Here is a 17122-nt window from a genome sequence, read left to right on the forward strand (position 1 = left end):
ATTCAAGAGACCTACAGGAATTTTCTGTCATCAAACTTGGAGTGACTGCACGGTGGAGCAAGGACAGCGTTTATAACGTCCTTGAATGGAGCGACTGCGGATAACAACCCCAAAACAACAGGATGGTGGACCGACGAACCTTTGGAAGCTAAAGGGGCGACAGCACTAAGTACATATGAAGGAATGCGTCAGGAGCGGTCGACTCTCAAAAATTAAAACGAAAAACAACGAAAGATAATTCACCATTCAGAAAGAATAAAAGCAAACATACTATATACAGGGGAAGGGAAAATCTGGGAGGGTAAATTATTAGGCTGGGAAAGCCCGGTGCAGTAAAAATGATGCTGCTTTTAATGACAAAGGGCGTAATTACGGCGCAGTGGAGGCCCGGGGAGATAATTAGGTGATAATTAGCTGCAAAGTAATGCACAAGTCATTCGCACACAAAAGCATACGTCGATAGTTTCCACGCGTACGCACAAGTGTGCTAAGGTGGCACAGCTAGTGCACACGGATATCCACAGGAAGGGCACGTTATGGACACGCCAGTGGTCCGTTTACTCGGATTTGCACGGGTGCCCCATGTGGGGGCACGTCACGTTCGCACAGTGGGCACTCGTGGGAACCCGTGGACACTCTGAATTTACTTGCATGTGTACACGGGTTTGCAAAGCGGAAATCTGTGTTTTCGCGCAGTGCCGATAAAAACGCCTATTAAAAAGTATTAAAAAAAAACAGCCGGGGCCGAACCTCTGGTTGGAGATAATTAAGGATCGTGCAGGCCGCACTGTTGCGTCGTGCGAGACGCATGGTTGACGATGGTAGACCGGTCGCACGCACCTGTGGGTCGCACGTGTGTTGCATGGGATCCCGATACGTCACTCGACATGCTCGAGTGACGCATCAAATTACACATATTCATGCCCGTCACGACATTTGGCTAAGTTTTGGCACTCGCTTTCCTCTTCCGTCAATCGGGGCAGGCCTGCTTTCAAGAGCTTTCTCTGCAGGACACCCAAGGAGCTTTCATCAGTTGTCATCGACTATACTGCAAGAGATATAGTACAAATCTGCTGTAGAATAATGTAAAATACATATCAAGAAAGAAAATATCGAAAACGTATACCAGTGTCATACTAATGTCATAGAATACCAATTGAAAGTAAATTCCAAAATCAAAGAAAAAGATGTGACAGAACAAGAATGAAATAATTTATTGTTCGGTAACGTTATACCAAACATGCGTGTTTAGTTATTTCTAGGAAGTTATATAACCTCCTTGGTTATTTGCATACTTTTCAACCTCCCTGACCACTTAAATTTCATAGACGAAGGCAACTTTTGTTTTTGGCCAAACTTTTTTTATTCGCACGCTCGCATCAGTTTTGGGGTTTCCAGAGGATTTCATCCATATAATAAAACCAACATGGCCTCATAAAACGCTAATTAACCTTTATAGAAGAAGGTAACCTTTATCCCTATATACCCTGTTTTTAAATCAACGGATATAGGTTACCCGACGGATAAAAGTGGACTAGCGTTACGAATTTGAATCCGAACATCTGCTTGGATCACCGAGTTGCACAGTGGGTAATTTCCCCACCACGCATGCGCTCACCAATAAAAGCAATCGGTGGGAGGGGAGCATAAAAATATCCACAGGCAACTTGGTCCGAATTATACCAATTTTTCCTCAATCAAACATGCGATCAGACTAGATTCCCGGCATGGCGAGCGCCCACGGGTCTGTCCGGGAGCTTCACGAGCTGTCCGCCGAGGAGGAAGAACAGTTCACGAAGCTGTTCAAGCGGCTGGACGCGAGCGGGGACGGGCGGATCGACTTCGAGGAGCTCCGAGAGGGACTGAAGAAGCTCGGCGTGCACAGCGATCAGGCCGAGAAACACGCACAGGTACAGCTCTGATATAAAACTTCATTCCTACAGAAACACAGCCAGAACTGTAGCTTATAATAATCTTAAATAATACACGATTGATAGAGGTTAAAGGTACACAGTTAAGTTCTTAAATTTACAATGGAGGACATTTTTGGAGGAGGTGTGCTTCAGTCACCACACCCCGTTTTTGACAGGACAGGTGTAAAATTTATGCAAAGTTATTCTTGTAAATCTTTTGAAGATTTTTTCTCAGCTGTTCAAAGATATGCCAAGTGTCAGGTGTAGGGCAGATGTCACTGTCAAAAATGTTAATTGTTGTACAATTACATTCTATTGATTCAAAGCCCCTGTGTAATAAAAATGTCTTCTTCTTCTTCTTTACTGCAAATATAGAAGCCTCCTAGACATTCAAAGAATTCCCATAGGACAATGTTTGAGATCTGGTGTTTTTTCCTGATTTGCAAGCAGAAGTTTGGTTTACTTCTGCATTACCCATGTTTGAGTTAATATTAACATTTATTGTTATCCTAATATAGAAAAATTCTCCATGGTTGGGTCATACTTATAAGAATATTGGAGGGTCTGCATGGGGGTCCCTACAACGCTTCAATATGCTGAATTCAGAAGACAAATGTATAATAAGGCTAAAATCAAGGAGTGCAATTATGCAAAATGTGGGCATCGCAGCCGCCCTACAAATTACTTGAAAACTAGTAAGACAGCTTTCCAGGTATGCTATGATAGGAAATTAAGATTGTGTGCCTACGCCTTACAGAAAAGGGGCATGCAGACCCTCATGCTAGTCATAATAATATACATGTGGGGAGTGTGGTTTTTGACATGAAGCCAAGGGTGGTGGTGATAGCTCAAGGTGATGATCATCTACACCAGGACATTGTGGACATGTAATGATAAGTACTAGTAGGTGACTGCCTGACCCAAATATACATCTGTATACATCACATGTCAACACTGTTCTGGTACTTGTGAATGAGTGATGACAATGTTCTTGATACTTGATACCACATTGGCTTTGGTAGAGTCGTAAAAACACCACCAGGCATCCTGGCGTGTTAGTCATAGTCACGTGACCCCCAAATTGCTACCATAGCATGCCCAGTATAGATAGCAATTCAGCCCTTCCCCTAGTAGGATTCAGTGACCTACTTTATTACCACGCACCTTTCCCCATATGATACATGACATCATGCATCAGACAGAGCAAAAATATTGTACATTCATCGATACTGATGATGCGTACATATGCTGTATCCAGCTCAAAAAAGAACAAGAAACAGTCATGCCTTCAAATACCGACCTAGAATTGATATGTTCAAAAATTCGTACTTTCCCAGAACTATCGTAGAGTGGAATTTGTTATCACCAAGTACAGTAGGGGCATCTTCTCTTGGTAGTTCTCTAGTTTTAAAGAACGCTTGCAGATAAGTGCAAAAGCTAGGTGTGACGGGTCATTCAGTGTAATATAACCAGCTGCTGCCGCGCCGCGCGCCTGCGAAGCTGGTGTGTAACACCGAACGGCGGTTATACCGGGTATTTAGATACAGACAGATACAGATACTGCTAGGCCTCCAAGCCATCGGGCATCCTATTCATGAGCAAGAATCTGCAAGATGTTGCATGGTTCAATACCAGAGAGATTTATACTATTATAGATAGAAATTTGATTTCACAGCCTACAATCACCTTTGGTTGACGTGAGTGCACTTCCCTGTAGTATTTAGGTCAATAGAATTGATGAACTGTAGACAATATGATTAATCTGCTGGCTAAATACTGTTAAGGGTTGAAATGGGTGTGTAGAAGGGAGCAGAAGACAGAACAAGCATTTTGCAATGGTTTATACCAGTCACCGTGAAAACCACAAACATAAAATCACTGCAGACATTTCCCTTTGCCTTTTACAGTAAAGTTTGAAACTACTGGATTGAAATGAGGGTGCTAGAAACTATGATGAACAAAGAAATAAAATCTAAATTATGTCTCTGTGCATTGCAATTAGGATATCTACTCTCTATTTTGTATACCCCTACCACAAAACGTTTAAGCAAGATACTTGTACTAAATTGTAGAAATCGGTCACTACAATGTGGCATATTGCCATAATAAAGTGTCCAAACTCAAGGGGTAGCAGATGGCAGTGTTTTGCATGGCTTCATCCTTGTCTAATTCTTTTGGGACAAATGTGTAATGTAAATTCTATCCTTTTTCTTCCTGTGTTAAACATTTCTTTCAATGCATCTGGGAATCAGTTAGCAATTAGCAAAATAATTATGGCTCAAACCACCTTCGAAGAGAATAGACTAATCCCTTGGCCCCACCCTCTTTAGTCAAATGTAAAAAGAGGGTGTGCTGCCACCCTTTGATTGATGAAGATCTGGGATTGGTTTATTTGTAATGAACATTATCTCCATGGCAGTACCATTGAAAGCTGCTAGGGTTGAGAACACAATCTAATCGTTTCTTCCTTTTGCCAACCCTTATGAACATGCCAAATGTCCATCCATGACCGTTTGAGCTATGATGTTCCCACACACAGAAACAGACATACAAACAAAAACACATTGACAAAGGTAATCAAAAGCATTCAGCAATCAATTTTGCCAGCATTTGTTAAGCACCACACCATACAGGGTTGTTGGTAGGTTATCATGGATGATTGATAGATAGCTATTCCATTAGTATTTAACACAAAATGGCTGGTGTGCAGTAATTCATTCTCTGCACTTAAGCACAACACTAGCATAACCTAGTGCCTCCCTATTATATAGCATATTGATCCAAGTTGGAGGTAATGGAGTGCTGTAGGGTTGACCTCCATTGCTGTAGGAATGGTACATTATTTATTGAGGGGGATGTGTACTGAATTTTCCAGCTGACGTATCATTCATTGTTGGGAAACAGTTGAATTGAATAACATCGTACAATGGTAAAGTTAATTAAAAAGGCTTATGGTACATATTTTGTAAGGTAACAATGTGATTAATAGAATCTTGTCTGTTAATGATATGTTACGATTAGACATTGTGAATTATAAATACCTCTAAGAATGTTTTTATTTGTTTATTGATGAAGTTCAAAATCCTTCTTTTCCAGGAGATTCTCAAGAAGAGTGACAAAGATGATGATGAGGAGATCGAGTTTGCAGAGTTTGTGAAGTACATGTCAGAACACCAGCGTAAACTCAAGCTTACCTTTGACAAACTGGACAAGAACAATGATGGTAAGACAACCACATTCTGTTTCTACACCCTTGCTATTTCCAGCTTTGATTTTTGTTCTGTCCCAATCATTGTTTGGGAGACCATGACTTTGAATTTGCTTTGTTGATATGTCATTTTCATTTAATTTCAGCCTAGGTAAATCATGTCATGAAATTCAGGTCCTTTTGACACAGGCAGGATGAATGTTTGAATTTTTTTCAGTCCCAACAAGCAAGTTTCCACTTGTGATGGAAGGGCGGGTCCTGGAGAACAGTAGCTCTGACCAACACTGACTATAGTGCCTGTTTTTGTAACTCACATGTTCATTTAACAATGACAGAATTTTCCTAGGCCTAAGCCTGCAGATCCCTGTACCTAACCTGTTGTTCTGTGTTGTGTTTGTAGGACGTATAGATACAGAGGAAATCATAGAAGCCCTGCGAGGGTTGGGAGTGCACATCGACAAGTCAGAAGCCAACAAGATTATGAAAAGGTAAGTGACATTACTGTACGGTAGGACCAGACGCTGGAAAAATGGAGTATGTTGTCAACACCTTTTGGTACCAGCTGTTATACGAGAAAAATTCAAAGGAAGAGAGTTAGTTTTATATGTATGCATCTAGATTTAAGCTATCTGTAGTGAAAATAGAGCAAATTTGGCAGACGTAAACAGAGAACTGATCTGAGCGTGAAACTGAAAGAGCAAGAGACACTAGAATATTGAACCCTACATTTTGTCTTCCATTCATCTTTGTCAGTAATAGTAGTCATCATTCATGGTATCAATGGCTCATGAATATCCTCCTGTGATTGTTGTTACCCTATGCTGTCTTAAAATCTATGCAACTTAACTCATACCAGTCCCTGCTAATGACTGGAAATGACTATGGTCCAAAAATTTTATCTCTAATGTTCTCATAATTGTTGACTGTTCAGAATTCAGCATGACAGCTAAAGTGGGTATCTCGCTGGGCCACACCTGTTTGTGAAAGCTATTCTCTAAAAGTAACAGTCGCCAACTGGCAAAAGGTCATCAATTTGTGGCCAATAGATGCCAGACGTTAGCCCCAAATGGGGAATATATTTCAAAAGAATTGCTATTGGCAAAATTGCGCTAACTAGTCACCAACAGATGCATTGGTTTTTATTTCAATACACGTGGTAACACCTGCAATTTATCTTGTATCTAAGCTAACTTTGGGTCGAAGCCGAGGGTTGGACAATTACATTCTGGGCACGGCCATTTTGTAATTTGTTGCACATTAGTGTGATGGTAAGGGAAATTTTTGAAAAATTAGCAAAGCTGCTGTAATGATTTGTTGCCAACAGACACACCCAGTAGTGAGATACCCACTTTGCTCTTTGGGTCCTATTTCACATTTCAGTTCTTTGCTTTACTGTTAGAAACTATTGTTGCCAAATCTGTCCTCAGAGCAAAATTCTGTCTCATACTAAATCATGCTGTTGCCTAATGAATGTATGCTGCATGGTTTTCCCTCAGTTTTACTTTGCGTTTGCGGACTTTTCTCGCTCAGGGGACCTCCGTCTTTGGTGCTTGCAGATGGTGAATATCTCGGTGGCCTGGTCTTGTTTCGTTCGTCTGCATGTTTGTTTCTGTTATGTACGTCTGTTTCTGTTGGTAAACATTCCACCTAATATCATGATACAATCTAGACTTTATAACCACACACAAAAATAAAAAAGCGCTTACCAACAAACTTTCGATCAGCCCTCTGATCCTTGTCAAGTTGTACTTACCCAAAGCCTATGTCACACATCCAGACTGGAAGTGTGATGTCAACAAAGGGTCAAAGGTTGGTAAGCGCTTTATTTTTGTGTATGGTTATAAAGTTTGAAATTGTATCATAATGTTGATTACTGTCACAGATGAACCAAGGAGGTTGAGAGAGCTTTCATATTCGGGGGTTCCACCAAATAAGACAATCTTGTGTGTTTGTCTTTTGTAAATCCTTCCCTTGTCTTGTGAATATAATTTGTCCACATCTAAAAACTGCTTTCCTTTCTACATATAGGCTCTATCTAAATTCTATCAATGTATGACCAGAGTAAGTCACATAACCCAACAACTTACCAAGCCACATTTTCTACCACCCTAGCCCCCCTATTTGTGTTACTTGTACTAAGCATAATCATGTTTTGGTTTCACGAATTTCAATAATTTAGCTCAATGTTTTTTCTTTCAGTTTTTTCTTTTCTCTTTTCCCTAATGCTGTATGCCACTGGTAACACATTTCTTTCTATATATCCCTTTGGTATTTTCTTGATTTGGTTTGTTTATTCCATTGCATATTAACATACATACATCATTCAGATGCTTGAATAGTATTTTCATTCATTTTACATTATCCTACTCACTCGTTTCTTCTACTATGTAACATACTACTCCCAACATTTCTCCTCCCTTGTTTGTTACAAACAACTCCTAGTCAGAACCCTGTCACTAGACCTCCAGACCTTCCATCCTTCCTATGGTGAATACCCTCATAACTACATTGTACACTTTCTTTTCACCCTTCACTTGGTAGCTAATATTGTTGATTTGATTTCATTGATGACATCTGCACACACACCAATTTTTGTCTGTTAAGTCATTTGTTCAACCCTCCTGACCACTTCGATTTCATAATGAAACCAACCTTTTTTTGGCCAAACTTCTTTTTTTTCTTCATGTTTGCATCAGTTTTGGTGTTCCCAGAGGATGTCATCCATGTAATCAAGTCAACATGCCCTAAATGTTGTAAACTTGATAAAATGCATCATGGAATATATTGCAATAGTCTTAAGTACTAAAAATATTATTACATGTGAAGTACCATGTACATGTAGCTGGAGGGCCTCGTGATGGCTTGAAGCAAGGCTACTGCCATCCCAGGGCTATCTCCAGCTTTAATGTTTTTTCCATTCCACTCAGTACACGAGAGAGCCCATGTTGTGAATTTTCATTGTTACTTCAGTTTAAACGTACGAAAATACCGGTCCATTTTCAGTTTCTTTTATGAACTTTTCTTGAATGAATAGGGGAAATTTTTTTTGTCCCAACAAGCAAATCCCAGAAGAGCAGAAATGAGAAAAAGGAGCAGTCTTAGAAACAGTCATTTTTTTACTTTGTTCTTAAGGTCACCAAATCTAAGATTCATATATTGGACCCACGTCATTGATTAGAATGCAGCATTCCCTTAAGTTAACATATCTACTATTAGGAACTACGTGTACTTGTTAGGCCGATTCCTCAATTTGAGGACAGTTTCTAGTCTCCGTAAACTATAAGATGAGAACTAACAGTAAAGCTGGTGTTGACACAGCATGGACAAGGATGGCACCCTGACAGTAGACTGGGACGAGTGGAGAGAGTACCTCCTGCTGCACCCCAGCGCGGATCTGAAGGACATCGTCAAGTACTGGAGACATACTGTGGTAAGTTACTTGGGTAGGATGCCAAATGCTTGACAAGAGCCACACATTGAACCAATCGTCGAAAATATAAGGGGGGTCCTTCCCATTGTGAGTGGTTCAAAACCTACTGTCCTTACATGGGATTGTGTGCACAATTGGCAGGGTGTTAGATTCATAACAAAGAGGTTCAAATCTTGTGCCCTTGGGAAAGGCACTTTACACGGCTTTCCTCACTTAGGGCCGTCCCTCGGAAAGGACGTTGAATGGAGGTCCCATGTTTGAGGAGAGCTATACTCTTAGCATGTTAAAGAACCTGCCACACTAATTGAAAAGAGTTGCGGTCCTTCCCAGCGTGAGTGGTTCAAACCCTACAGTCTTATGGTTGCACCTGGGATAATCACTGTTGTATTGAAGTCACCTGAGATATGCCGAATGGCAGACACTCCAAACATGCAGTTTAGCCCTGCCTATTGTAATCTCCCGTAATTCAGCCCCTAGATGCAAAGAGGGAGTAGCTGGCCCATCCAATAACTATAAGGACCTGTTCTAATATTTTTATGTCTAGTGCACCGACATTGGTGAGAACCTGCGGATACCAGACAAGCTATTGTATTCACCAGTCCTGTTCTGTTGTTTTTATTCCTAGTCCATTGACATCGGAGAGAACCTATGTGTACTGAATGAGTTCATGTATAAACCTGTTGTTTTCTGTTGTAGTCCATCGACATCAGAGAGAACCTGTGTGTACCAGATGTATAAACCTGTTGTTTTTATCTGTAGTCCATCGACATTGGTGAGAACCTGTGTGTATAAACCTGTTGTTTTTATCTCTAGTCCATTGACATCGGAGAGAACCTGTGTGTACCAGATGAGTTTACGGAGGAGGAGAAGGTGACCGGGATGTGGTGGAGACAGCTGGTGGCAGGCGGTACAGCCGGCGCCGTGTCCAGAACCTGCACCGCCCCGCTGGACAGACTCAAGGTCTTACTACAGGTAAGGATAAGGCCTCTATATGGGGTTTTGAGTGCCAATACTGTAAATGTCTTGAAGTTTGCAGTGGTTTAATTCTACGGGAGAAAACAGAGTATTTTAGGTGGTTTTACGTTTGCAAAAGCACTGCAGTCACATACTGTACGATGGAAGCGCTCTCAACTTTGCTGTAAAGCGGTCACCGCAAAAACAGTGAATGTAAAACTACATTGTAAACATGGCATTAAGTATCGAGTATGTGTCTTTGTAAACAATTGGGACTGCATAGTATAAAAAATGTATGGCAGCCGTGACACCAATACATGTGCAGGTAAGCTGCAGCCCAATGTGAACCAGTCAGCATTGCCCCAAGAAAGGTGACTGACAGTTGGTGAAATGTCAGTTTGATAAAACACAGCTTGTTGTTTATGTACAAAGAATCTTGTTTTTCCATATGCTATGAGGTAAAAAAGCTATGTTCCCTAGGTGCATGGAGTGTGCCAGGCAAGAGGAGGCCCGGTTTATTGGCCCGAGCAAGGTGACAGACGTCGCTGAGATGTCAGTTTAAAACACTTGTTTGTGTACAAAGAATACTATGATGAAGGTAAAAAACATGTTGTGAACTGCTTCCCTAGGTGCATGGAGCAAACGTGGCGAGAGGAGGTATTGCGGGTAGCTTCAAACAGATGCTGAAGGAAGGTGGTGTGAAGGGGCTGTGGCGGGGAAACGGCATGAACGTTCTCAAGATCGCGCCGGAGAGCGCCATCAAGTTCATGGCGTATGAACGGGTAAGTAAGGCAAGCAGGGTGATTAGCCCTTGTCTTGTGGGTCCTGTATATGTAAGGGATGCATGTACAGTACATGTGAAATACAACACTGACATTATATTCCGTTTTGCCCAAGGTCTGGGATAAAACTTGATGCAAAACAAAGAAGATTTCCTCATGATAATTCCATAGAGTGCACCGCTGTCTCCAGGAGCCCTCCCTCTGTCTGGGGACAGAAACTTGCTTGTTGGGATGGACAAAGATTCAACCCTGTCTGTACAAAAACATTTGACCTTGAATCGTCATGAAATTAGTGGATATTCATGTTTGTAAGCCTTGAATGACAAATATAAGTATTAACAACATTGGCTTGGAGCATGGCTTGAACCAAGAAAATTGGTATGGAAAAAAATAAGATGAATACAGCCCTTTGTGCTACAAAAGTTGTTGTTCATCCATATAATTTTACAGTCAGGATTACCTTGATGTTGTTGTGTGTATACTGGTAAAGGCTGACTTTCGTCGCATGTTTGTTCCATGTCTCCAGCTGAAGAAGCTGTTCACCAGAGAGGGCCATTCTCTGGGTGTGGTGGAGAGGTTCTGCTCCGGCTCCCTGGCTGGGATGATCTCACAAACTTCCATCTATCCTATGGAGGTATGTAGTGCTTTTTTCAGTCCCTTAGTTAGTTCTCTACGGCATTTGTCTATTCCAGCATGACAATTAGCAATGTCCCTGTAGTTAAACTGGTATTAGCCTAATGGTTCCCAGTTTTAATTAGTTGGTAACTGGGAAACCCAGATTTAAACTCAGGAAGCGCATCTCTACATCTAAGCATTGAAAATTAAAATACAAACGTTAAGAAAAAATTTGTGTTGATGCAAGCATTGATCTAGAACAAAATTGTTACGGGATTCAGAATTGGTCTGTGGCCTCTGTGATTCTTTGTTGTTAAGTACATGTAAGCGAACTAAATTTGAATACATAATTGGGAAATTTTTGTATCTGCTAGTCCTGTATTTTATTGTATAAGCTTCTGAAAGCTCCTTATATGTGTGCTGTTGAGTTCCCCTGCTGTAATCAGTTCCTCGTTTACTGATAACAAACATACCTCCTCAGGTGCTGAAAACACGTCTTGCGATTCGCAAGACGGGGGAGTACTCAGGGATGTGGGACTGCGCGGTCAAGATCTACCAACGGGAGGGTCTTCGGGCGTTTTACAAGGGATACATCCCCAATATACTAGGGGTTCTACCTTATGCTGGAATAGACTTGTGTATATATGAGGTAAGTGCAGCATGTTCGGTCATGCCCTGTCGCACGCGGTACCCTAGCTATGCATTGTTAGTGAATAGCATTGCTGCTAATGTTAATGTTGATTGCTGTAAGCTTGTTCAGACTTCTCTCTGTCACTGCTTTACCTTCTCGTTTTCCTCACTTTTTTTCATTCATTTCATTTGTTATCAGTTGGTAGGAATTGGTTTAAGGGGTAACACAGTTTTTCAGTTCTTTGTTTCTTTTTTTATATGATTAAGACTGCAACATTAATTGTTTAATCTACTAATTTTGTTACAAACAATGTTCACCTTTTTTGTGGGGAATGGTGCTTCACATAATAACTTTGGTGGTACATTTCTTTTTTTTATGTCTACAGCAGGCATACTTCTCTAACCGCTGTCTCGTTTGTATGCCCTCCCTCGTAGTCGTATGTAGTGCATCATCGGTGTACGTGAGTTTAGTAACCCGCCAGCATCTTTCACCTGTGACGTCCGTTCTTTTTCTTCTTCTCACGCACTGCTGCCGCCTTAAAGACATTAAAGATTATGTGGGTCCAACATTCGGAGAGATGGCAGAGGAGAAACGATCCGCAGGAAACAGATGATGAGAAAGAGGACGGGGTAGGTTCGGGGTCCAGATCTTAGTATCAAGTTCTTCCTCATCTCTATTTTCTTCACATTAGACTCAAGAGCATTGTAAACAATCAGATAAAAAGATAGTTTTCTTGAGTTAAATTTCATTTCTACAGTTGTTTCAAGTCAAATGTTGGTTTATGTATGATGTGATATTTAAAATCCCCTGTTGACATTGTTCTCAATAAAGTTTCTGAAATGAAAGGTGCTTTTCATATTAGGGACAAAACAGGGAAGTTCTTTAAATTCCCTTTTTAACTTCAGAAATTACTGATGCTGTTGAATTTTTTTGGTTTCAATCCAGGGCGTCGGGTCTTTCCTTTTATTTGAAAGAAGCAAAATTAAACTTTAGTATCTACTACAATAGTACAATGTAGTTACAGTTACTGTACTAGGCAGATAAAAACTATTAGGACCCTCAGTAGGACCGACTGCTTGCTATACAAGTCAATGTAAGCTCATCAATTCAAACTAATGCAAACTAGAGCTTACAATTCTAATATCAAACCTTCATATTGCATGGATTAATAGCATGGTTGCTCTGCTCAGGCATGTCTTGGTACTGAACATTTCAAGAATAAGAGAGTTTGGCTCGTCCATTGGGATCCACAATGGATGCATGTTAGTGGCAAAAGTGGTATCTTTACAAATCGACTGTTTTTTTTTTCTATATAGAGCTACCCTGTATTTATACTTATACCCATTTTGAGTCCAGCAGTTACTTTCTTCTATAACACATCCCTTCTGTGGTGATGGTGCATTATATGTTTACTGTGATAATGTATGATGTTTGTCCTTTTAATAGATGTCGCAGCTTATGAACATTTGAACATTCTTTTGATAGGTGTCACCAGCGTTCCCGCCAGGTTCTTGAAAGTATGCGTCCAAATATTCGGGAGGGGCGTAATGAGCGCCGTAGGCGCGAGACGAGCGCCGCAGGCGCTCGCATTCTAGGGGGGTCCGGGGGCATGCTCCCCCTGGAAAATTTGGATTTTCAAACCCTCTAGAACACAATTTCCTGCAATTTGAGTGGATAATCATACACTTGAGATTGGATGTCGGCTGCCTCTTTTACTCCCATTTTCAGTTATCGACGACCACCCTCTTCATCAAAATACGTTATACATGTATTAAGAAAAGCTATAAGCACAGGGAATCAGCCTTCCGTGATATGGCCAGGGTATTATTTGTCCAGACATGTCTGTATGAAAATTTTGGATTTTTGATGCTTCGAAACAGGGCTCTAGCCAGTTCGTCAACCCATTTTCCGTCATTGTATTAAAAAAATGTCTACCTCGTGCGATCGATGTTGCGACCTCCCGCATCAAATAGTTTTCCGAGACGATAAAATAACGGCACTATCACACTTTGTGTTTTTTTTTCTATTTTGCCCGATGATTTTACTCAAATTTGTTCGAATCGGTGGGCTTTTACAAGGCCTTGCCGTCATTTTCCACGAGCGTGCGTTTGTTTCCTGCGACCTCAGGTAACCCCGTTTTCGGCGTGAAATCTTTGGCTGGATTTCTTTTTAAATAGACCAAGAACGTTATAAATTACTCGAAGGAGGACGATCTGCTGCCTCTTTGGCAGTGATCAGTGCCGGTGTAGCCTTGAAGCAGTAGCCAGAAAGACGTCCCAACGTGCTGGTCGCTGCGATCGACGGTCCGTCCGGGGAGGGGGGCGTGCCGCGCCATGTGCCACGGAGGCCAACGCTAGTGCACAGCCGACTCGATCGACGCTTGACAACAATATTGCGGCCCCTTTTCTGTCGCAAATTTTGTCTTTTTGAAACAAAAGAAATTTTGGAAATAAGAAATAAAGTGTATAGTTTTGGATTCTTCAATTATTTACTGCGCACCGTCTTTTAACCTTGGATAAATGGGGAAACTTTGATAGTAAATTGTTAGCAGCTAGGTAAGGAACTCAAGTTTCCAGATGACATGGGCGGCTACCAACGTCACGTGCGCTAGTACTCGGTAACTTTTGTTTTTTTCCCGGTGACCAATGACAGAGTGTAACATTACATTTATCAAACGCTGATTGGTTATTAAGATGATTGGATTTGGACCTGGTGGCCAATCTAGACTGCTTGGCGCCGGCGGCTTGTTGTCAAAGATACCGACTGCCAATCAACTGCCCACGGCGTGAGAACTTTTGTTGAGATGTGCAGCACTCGCGCAGAACAGTTTGTTTGTTCAATACTAGTATTACCCACAAATCTTTAACAAATACGTGAAAATGAGCTGGGACAAGTAAGTATCATGTTAATATCAGAATATAGAATCTGCATAAGATTTCTTCGAGTGTTAAAGAATACTGACTGTCAGATGTATTTCACGGATTTCACGGACTAAAAAAAGTTACATTGCGCAACGGACGGCTCAGACTGGCCCGTGGCTGGTTGTGTCGTACATGGGTCCGCTAGTTGTAACACGTGCCGCGCTCCGCCCCATGCCCAGACTACTGGGATGACCAGAAAGTGAAGAATTTGAAGCATAAATTGTAAAGGTAGGATTCCTTCTACTAAAGACAGATTTTTTTTAAAGATTCCAGATACATTTTGTACACTGGTGGTACAGGTCAGCCTTTCTTTCAGATTTTTTATGGACGCATTCAGCCGAGCCGAGTGCGTCTTTCCAGAAAGAAATGCGTCCAAAGACGTAAAGACGTATGCCTGGCGGGAACGCTGGGTGTCACAGCTCTATGTGTATTTGGTGGATTGGTAGTTCTATCTGTGCATGTTCCTTTGCTTACAACATTGCAACTTACTGTAGTTTAATATGTGATGCAAGTTCATATTCCAGGGGTACAGTACAGGCAGTGTCCCACAAGGGTCCTTTTTTGGCCCACCACTGTTTTTTTTTGTAGTTAACTTGTGCATGAATTTTACTTTTCCATTGCAAGGAGCAGTCCAGTTTTGAGACAGGCAAGAGCCTGTAATTGTACAGATTTTGTCATATATACAGTAATGGAATGGGTTTGGTGTTGTTGTTTTTTTGTATTACACATTTGCAGCAAATGGCAGAATGATTTTGTAGTACATGAATTCAGGTTTTATTGTAAGATTTTGTATCTACAGTCTGGAGGGGCCATGACTACGCTTCAATTTTTGAGCTATATAGGACTAGTGAGGAAGATACATTTTACACAGCATTTATTTGCTTAACGCAACTTCAGTTTCAGTCAGTTCATCATAGCTATGAAACTTGTTAAAAGTAGCATAGATCGCTTAAAGATATTGGCCCGACTAATTTTTGCTTTTGTACCCACTAGACCCTGAAGAACATATGTACCTTGCCAAGAACATTTTCTTATCGTTGACTTATCAACTTCAGTTTCAGTCAGTTCAGCATGGCTATTAAATGGTATCTAAGTATCCCAGATCACACAAACATTTTGGGACGACTGATTTTCGCCTTTGTGCCCGCCAGACCCTGAAGAACATGTACCTTGCCAAGAACAAGAGCCAGCCCAACCCGGGTGTGATGGTGCTGCTGGCATGTGGAACCATCTCCAGCACCTGCGGACAGCTGGCCAGCTACCCACTCGCTCTCATCCGCACCAGGCTGCAGGCGCAAAGTAGGTGTTGGATGGTAGTCTTAAGTGCTGTTAGCTCTGTCTGGGTCAAAAATTTGATGGCCCATTTGGGTATAATATATGCCTGGTCATTTCTAGTTGCCCAAATTTTCACTGGCCTGAAATTCAAATGACAAGTTTCTGTGCATTTGTATCTTTTGCAAGAAAATCCTCTTTTTCATAACCTTGTCTTATCAGTGCAAGTTAACTTGCCTTATTGTGACATCAGTCATGTCTGGGACCACATCCTTGCTCCTTTTTTGTAAATGCGCAGGGAGAGGTAATGGTACTCATGTTTGAAAAACACTCTTGTCTAGATAGTCAAATCATGAGGAAAATTCTACTTTGCACTGATAGCATTGTTTTATTCTCATGGAGATATTAATAAGTTGTGAAAACATTTGTTAAGAAGGAAAATAAGTTTTTTACCTAAGAAAACTATATAATGTTAAATTGGTTTACCATCCTGAAAAAATTACTGCACCTACTAGTACATGTACGTTTACTGAGAAGAAACTGTAAAGGAATATTATGATGATGATTGTATTTTCTCTTACCCCCAGCCACCCCCATCCCAGGCAGGGACACCATGGTTGGTTTGTTCCAAGGTATAATAAAGGACGAGGGACTGCGGGGACTGTACCGAGGCATCGCTCCCAACTTCATGAAGGTGGCGCCGGCCGTCAGCATCAGCTATGTAGTGTACGAGAAAACACGCTCAGCGCTGGGGGTGGGAGCTAAATAAGCTTAGGGTTTCAGCAATCGTCAGAGCAAGTTTAGGAAGCAACTGTCAGCATTAGCCTAGTAACCATACCATTAGCTACGTTGTGTACAAAAACACGCTCAGTACTGGGGGTTAGGGCCAAATAGGGTTTCATCGATGGTCAGAAGCAAGTTTGTGAAGCAAATGTCAGCATTAGCCTGGTAACCATACTATCATGAGCTCACAGCTACCACAACATAACCATAACATTGATAGCCGGAGTTTCGGCCTCCTTAGTGACTGCTAGCTCAATCCTTTCGCTTGCTAGCCTAGTCACTATGGAGGCTGACACTTAGGCTATACCATTGATAGCTTGCAGCTACATCTACGGTGCGAAGAGTGTTGACTGCCCGCCCTGTTCATAAGCACATCCCGGGGAATTTTTACGAGGTTGGTTTCAGATACATGTATTTTGCTTACGGGGCAGCGGTAGTTCTAAAGGCCAGCTAGAAAGTCAGGCTGTTACATGTAGACTAGGGCCGGTAAAACACCCCTACCAACCTGTGGAAAATGGTTACCAGGCTAGTAAGCATTTGCAATTGGTGAAGGATTGAAAGGGTGACCTCAGGGTTGTTTGTGGATGGGTAGATCTGTAGTCAGATGGGTTTT

The 17122-nt window shown here is 41.5% G+C and overlaps 1 protein-coding gene across 5 annotated transcripts; it reads left to right on the top strand.

The window, feature by feature from the left end:
• Nucleotides 1–1604: 1604 nt before the first annotated feature.
• LOC118421223 (calcium-binding mitochondrial carrier protein SCaMC-2-like) lies at nucleotides 1605–16756 on the top strand. 5 transcript variants are annotated; one of them, XM_035828389.1, is made up of 12 exons: nucleotides 1605–1910; nucleotides 5010–5136; nucleotides 5522–5609; nucleotides 6618–6680; nucleotides 8440–8551; nucleotides 9365–9523; nucleotides 10135–10287; nucleotides 10814–10921; nucleotides 11384–11551; nucleotides 12076–12162; nucleotides 15606–15753; nucleotides 16314–16756. In XM_035828389.1, exons 1-12 carry the CDS (start codon nucleotides 1728–1730, stop codon nucleotides 16493–16495), a joined length of 1578 nt encoding a protein of 525 aa, XP_035684282.1. In that variant the 5' UTR covers nucleotides 1605–1727; the 3' UTR covers nucleotides 16496–16756. The 5 variants fall into 5 exon arrangements, with proteins under 5 accessions (XP_035684282.1, XP_035684286.1, XP_035684284.1 ...); XM_035828393.1 differs by lacking the exons at nucleotides 15606–15753; nucleotides 16314–16756 and adding an exon at nucleotides 15448–15510; XM_035828391.1 differs by lacking the exon at nucleotides 12076–12162 and having other exon boundaries at nucleotides 1606–1910; nucleotides 16314–16754.
• Nucleotides 16757–17122: the final 366 nt, after the last annotated feature.

This window comes from Branchiostoma floridae, chromosome 8 (assembly GCF_000003815.2).
Source record: "Branchiostoma floridae strain S238N-H82 chromosome 8, Bfl_VNyyK, whole genome shotgun sequence".
Classification (NCBI taxonomy): Eukaryota; Metazoa; Chordata; class Leptocardii; order Amphioxiformes; family Branchiostomatidae; genus Branchiostoma; species Branchiostoma floridae.